This window comes from Pteropus medius, unplaced genomic scaffold (assembly GCF_902729225.1).
Source record: "Pteropus medius unplaced genomic scaffold, Ma_sr-lr_union100, whole genome shotgun sequence".
Taxonomy (NCBI): Eukaryota; Metazoa; Chordata; class Mammalia; order Chiroptera; family Pteropodidae; genus Pteropus; species Pteropus medius.
In genome coordinates, this window is record NW_024354108.1 from 1 (window position 1) to 6,493 (window position 6,493).

General features: G+C 35.7%; 1 protein-coding gene across 1 annotated transcript; it reads right to left on the reverse strand.

The window, feature by feature from the left end:
- Nucleotides 1-3,286: 3,286 nt before the first annotated feature.
- LOC120594064 (putative olfactory receptor 10D4) lies at nt 3,287-4,222 on the reverse strand. The gene has a single exon (XM_039852093.1). It carries the CDS (start codon nt 4,220-4,222, stop codon nt 3,287-3,289), a length of 936 nt encoding a protein of 311 aa, XP_039708027.1.
- Between the last annotated feature and the right edge of the window lie 2,271 nt (nt 4,223-6,493).

The window sequence follows — 6,493 nt, forward strand, 5'->3', positions numbered from 1 at the left end:
GACCTGCAGCGAGGGCTGCAGCCTCTTCTCCTGTCTCCCTGGCAGCACTTAAGGCTATTTTGGTTATTTTGAACATGATGCTTTTGCAGGCCATGGAGGTGCCAGCCAGCCTCTTCATTTGAACCTTGTTGAGTGGAGACCTCTCAGTTTGCACACCCCCATCCTCCATGGCACGGAGTCCTCTCACCTGAGCATGCTGCGCACACACAGCCATGTGTACTGCTTGCACAGCTCTCACTTCAGCTGGTTGTGTTTGGCACTGTGCCGGTTTCCAGCACCATCTCTTTGGGCTCTTTTGATGCCATGATCTTGCTCCTTGTAAAGTGCAGGAAGTACTGCTTTACCCTCCACATCCCTGACCCTTACACGATAAATAGTGACCCCATGGTTGAGAGATACATGCAGGGCAGTAGTTCAGAGCATGAGAATTGTGGTCATGTCCCTGTTTTGCATGTTGGCTCTTCCACTTAGGAATCTAAGAACTTGGGCCTTGGATTTTCTATCCAATGAAATGGAATAATAAACAACTACTGGTGAAGCTAGATATAGGTTGTATGAGTTAATGTACAGAAATTATACAGTTGTAATGGAATTTATTTCAGAAGGTTGACACTGACATCTGTGTCATGTAAATGGAAAATAACTCCTGGGGGAGCACACGCAACTCACAAACACAACTCACACACACACATTCATTCACAATCACACCATATAGATTAACATAAGACACGCCTATCCCCATGTGCATAGACCTACATCAACTGAAAAGAACTCAGTTACTTCCAGGTGCTTTACAAAATAGCTCTCTCTTTCTCTGTAGGGTGGGAGGAGGAAGGGAAGAGAGAGAGAAAGAGAGGAAGAGAATAAAGCAAATATAATAAATAACATTTGAGGAATTAGAGTAAAAGGTATATGTGGATTATTTGCACTATTTCAACATTTTTTAAGTCTCAAACTATGTCTAAATTTAAAAAGTTAACTTGACAAACTTTCTAGGAGTGCTTTATTAGAACAGAAGAGTTAGACATTCTTTTGTATGATATTTTTTATGTTTAAAAACTTTTATATGTTTTAATGTTAGGAGAAATAAAAATTTGGATTCAATAGAGATGCTCTCTTACAACAAAATGACGACTTGTTTTTTGTTTAGTATTTCATTGCCTGGAAATTGAAGTTCTACAGTATCAAGATCATCCATACATTTCTCAGTTGGCATTTATAAGTTTGAGAAAGAAAAAAAGAACTGATCTGCAGTTCAGAAGACCAAGATTCTACTTTTAGTTCTGTCATTAAAGAAATTTTTGAATCCAGGCTTTGAGCCTGTAAAGGTGGCCCTTCAATGGGAGGTGAAGGCATTGAAAAAGGGAAGAGAAACAGCACTAGCTGAAATTACATTTTAATACACATTAGAGGAAAACTGTTCAGGTAAAATTCAAAGAGATTTTCTAAACCATTGTAACTTTACAAGTGTTTTATATTTTAGTATTGCCATGTGTTTCTTTATAGTGACTTAAATCAAATGTTTGTGCCTGTAAATAACAGTGGAGGTTTAAAAACGTTTGTCTATTTCAGCATTTGCCTACTAAAGGAGGAGTTTAGGAAAGAAAACAAGTGCTTGCATTTAAGAAGATGAAAAGCAATTAGTATGAAATCTAAGAGTCTAGAGGAATAAAGACGTGAAGGAGCACCAATGCAGCTGACAGCATCATGTCAGGGCTTAAAGAATAGGAGTGACTGTTATTTTTTCCAGTTAATAGAACATTTAAAATGATAACAACCTTGTTATAATGAAATTATTAATATTGGTGATGTTTCTTATGAAGATACATGGCGAATCGAGCCATTCTTTACATTTTATCCTTTAACATTTGCCATGTTTGATATTTCAATTCAATTGTTGCTTAACTGGAATAACCTTAGTGTAATTAAGCTTTCTTGAAATCGAATTAGTGTCCTTTAGATTTCTAGGCAGAGTAACTAACTAATTGCTTATAATGTGCAATTACAGTATCTTACATTAGAAATTCTTATATGGCAAATAACAGAGCACTGATGATAGGCATCTCCTGCCACTGGGGGTCCATTTAATATTTTCTAATAGCTCATTCCACACTCAGTGTGGTGCTTATTGTTTTCTTCTCGGAGAACTTATTTTCAACCAATTGTGTTGATAGCCAGGAACTGAAGGCAAGGAAAGGAAGATAACATTGCGTTGTGAAAAATGCAGTTTTAATTCTAAAACAAGCTTTTTAAATTTTGTTTTAATACATTAGTCTCTGATTCTTTTTTTACAAGAAAAGCTGTAAACAGCTGGTAGGTAAAATATAAATAGAAAGGAGAAAAACTAGGAAAAAAAGAATGAGAATATGTTAATTATAAAATATAAGTTTCTATAAATAAAATTTACCTATTATTTTCCGTAGCATTATGGAACCGAGATTAGTGGAATCAAAATAAGCTCTATAAATTTTATTATGAGAAAGGAAGAAACATATCCTTTTCTATGGAGAGGCATATTTATTATTGCTATCTGAATTTAAATGAAAATTGTAGTATGGGTTTTCTATAACAAACAGAGCTAAATCAATGTTCCATGTTTTGAAAAAAAATGTAGTAACATACTTGAAGTTGATTTCTTATTTGTTTGTTTTTTACTATCTTTTACAAAACTAAAACTGCTTCTTCTAGGAGCTAATGAGAAATGACTCGTTGATACCCTTCCAGGGGTCTATTAATACATGAAGAATATCTGGGTCCTAAAGAAATCTGTGTACTAGAAATAATCTTAAAACCACACCAAAATGCACAGTTGAAAGGTATTACTTTAAATGCTACCTATTTTAGTCTGAGTTTTGGTGTTTATTGACAGAAAACTGGAAGTTATAGTCTGCTAAAAGAAGTGACATGGAGATATGGTACTCTGTTAAGCTGGGCTTTTCTTTTCTCTGGATGTATATGAATGTACTTCTAACAGAGATTATAAGAAAGAAAATATATATATTTTTTTTATCTCTTTCAAAGATTTAAACAACTAAGTAATGTTCTATAGAAGATGGTGGTCCTGGAAGAGAATCTGTGCAGCATAAGAATCAGTTCTAGTTCTGCTAAGTGATTCTGTTAATTACATTTCATTTTAACACAGAGAGAAATATGAAAACAAATGTGTATTTTAAAACTTAGCTAGGTTCTGAGTACACTTAATTTCAACATACCTTGGAAGCTACAGGTCAGAATTTGTCCTAAGAAATGGAGATTCAAATTTTATCCAGCAAAACTTTAGAGCTTCTCATTTACTCCCCAGAGTGAATCCTCTCTTGTGAAATACATTCTTCAGGGCTGATTTCACATCCTTATTCCTCAGACTATAGATCAGTGGGTTCAGCACAGGAGTGACAAGATTATTCAATATCTGAATTAAAGTTCCAAGCAAGGCACTAGGATTAGACTGTAGATAGATGATGATTATTGGTCCATAAGCACAAAGAATTGCAGTGATGTGTGCACTGCAAGTAGAAAATGCTTTTTGTCTGCCTTCTGATGAGCGAATTTTTGATATGGAGATCCCAATGCGAGTGTAGGAAACAATGATGAACAAAAAGCAAATGAGAGACAAAAGACCAACATTTGTAAAACTTACCTTCTGGGCTAGGGATGTATCTTCACAGGCTAGAGGTAAGACTGCAGGTATGTCACAGCAGTAATAGTCCACCTCGTTAGAGCCACAGTAGGATAACTGGAAGGTGAAGGAAGTTAGGATAATGGCGTGGACACAGCCACACATCCAGCTCCCTGTGGCCAAGATGGAGCAGACCCTGTGGCTCATGATGACCATATATCTCAAAGGATGACATATGGCAACTAAGCGGTCATAGGCCATCACCGTGTATAGCAAACACTCAGTACAGCCAAGGAAATGGCAGAAGAAGAGCTGGGCAGCACAGCCCTGAAAAGAGATGCTGTGACTATGCCCTGAAAGATAGAACAGCATCTTGGGAGCAGTTGCTGAAGAGTAACCCATGTCAAACATGGAGAGATTTCCCAAGAAGAAATACATAGGAGTGTGAAGTCTGGAGGAGGAGACGATAGCTATAAGGATGAGCACATTTCCCAGTAGAGTGCATACATATAATGAGAAGAACAGGAAAAACAGGATGGTCTCTAGGCCCTCTGTCTCAGGGATTCCCAGCAGAATGAATTCAGTCACTATTGTGTGATTTCTCATTTTTATGGATGTCTGTGAAAAGATATTTGTGATTAAATTTAATATATATTTAAATTAGTTGTGTTTAAGTCAGTGAAATGGAAAAGCAGGAAATAGTATAGATATTTACAGAGTAGTGCTTCCTGATAGAATTATCTTGACCTGTTGCTTCTCTCCATACTGGATATGTCTTTATAGTGCAGTTTCCATTTGTAGATGCCCCTATTACAATCTCACCAAGAAGACTTACATGACCAGTCTCTTATCTTTTATTCTTCAGATACACTATTAAATTGTATTAATTCCCAACTCTACTTAGTGATTCTAAAGGGACAAATAGAGACTCAATGTCTTTAAAACGAACAAAGTATTATATTATATTACTATAACAAATGTTTCTTATATTTATCTAAGACAACTTGGTTACATTAACTCTCTAAAAATAATTTCCGATCATATAAGCCATACATACAAAAGATACAGAATCATTCCCACATTGTCTCCCTAAGTATGAGGGTGAACAATGAGAAATTAACAACAACAACAAAAAAAGGGTCTTAGATAGCTCTTATTAAACGGAAAAATTACATTACAAGGGCCATATTCTCCAGGTTTTAGTATAATGAGTAACTGGTAGCCTCCATTTCAGTCTCCAAAATCTGTAATTGTCTAACCAGACTCAAATTAAGCAATAGCTTAATTTTATGGCAATAGAAGGCACAGGGTTAAGTATTGTGGAGACTACATATCAAATTCTATATTTTGAAAAATTCTAATACTCTTTTCAATGTGTTTTAACCTTTCCAACACAATATGATCTTAAATTAAAGATTGACCCTTGAATCCTATTGCTTAACACCATATCTATTGATATGTATGGAAGGAGACAGTGAGAGCCAAAACAAAGAATAAAAAAAAAAAGGGAAGGACAAAATTTGGGCACTTACACAGCAAACAGGGAGCATAACTGGCTGAGGCTATTGAATGTTATTTTCCTTTCTTACTCCAGCAGGAAGAAGAAGCCCCCACCCCTGTACTAAGTCCCTATCAGCTTGCACTCTGCTGGTAGATATCTTGAATTTGTTTTTTCAATCATTTTCAAATAGAATGTCACAAATCTAAATCTGCTTTAACTCCCTGACAGTAATTTCCCCTCTGATACCACTTTGCAATAATTTCCAAACATAGCATATTTTTAAATAACTTGATCTTCCTTTGGGTATTAATTCCCCAAGTCACGGACCTTATTGAACAAGGGAGTAATTAACTACTTCATATAATTGGACCTTAGGAAATAGAGAGAGAGAAGGAGAGAGAAAGGAGGAAACTGGTTAAAGTTCAAATCTTTTGTAGTCTCCTTTTGTAAAATATAGTTTAGTGGAATAATAACTTCAAAGTTCATTTGGCACGTATATCATACATATATGTACATTTGTGTATTTCCTGCTTTCTTCATATGTATGTGTTGTTTTAGAAAATAAGTTATGCTATTTTACTACACTGTTCCAATAAGATTGACTTATTGCAAACAATAGTTATTGGGGTAGCTCAGAGAATTAAATAAACCAATTAAAAAACTAGGTTTATAGAAAGGCAGGAGCTAGAGCATCTTCAGGGGCCTCAGTAGTAAGAATTTACAGAGCAGTCTCAAGACACTGCTATAAGATGATTCAACCTCAGCTGCCTTTGCTTCTGTGTGCCTCAACTCTAGATTCAAATCCAATTTCCTTAGCTGGGTCACATGCCTACCTCTATGGTCAGGGTATGGGGTACCGTGGAGTGGAGATGGGCAATTCTCCAAAGAGTAGGGCAAGAGCCTGTTGCTAGAAGGAAGGGGAAAGAAACATGCTGAAAAGCTAAAAATAATTTTAAGCTATTTTTTGAACTGTCTGTCTTATACTACTTGGCATCTGTTAAAGCTTTTAAGTTAAATGCCTTGCATACTTGATAAATATTTTTGAGGTGATTACCAGGTTTCTCATTGAATGAATTTATTCACTTATTTATATCTACATGGATACTTTTATTACAATGAATACTGAATACCAATTGTGACAGGCGGGACATTAATTATTTTCTAGGAGAGCAAGAAAAGTTGAGAAGGGGGTAGTTAGACATAGTTCCTCTGCTCAAAAACTTAGTCTATCTGAAAGGAAAAGAGTGTTTTACAGTCTTTCTTAAACCTCATAAATCACTGATGAAGTCTTCGACAGATGAGGAAAGTTAGGATTAAAGAACTTGAATAATTTCTCCCAATTCATGAAGCTCACTTTAAAAGGAAGTGGACTTTGG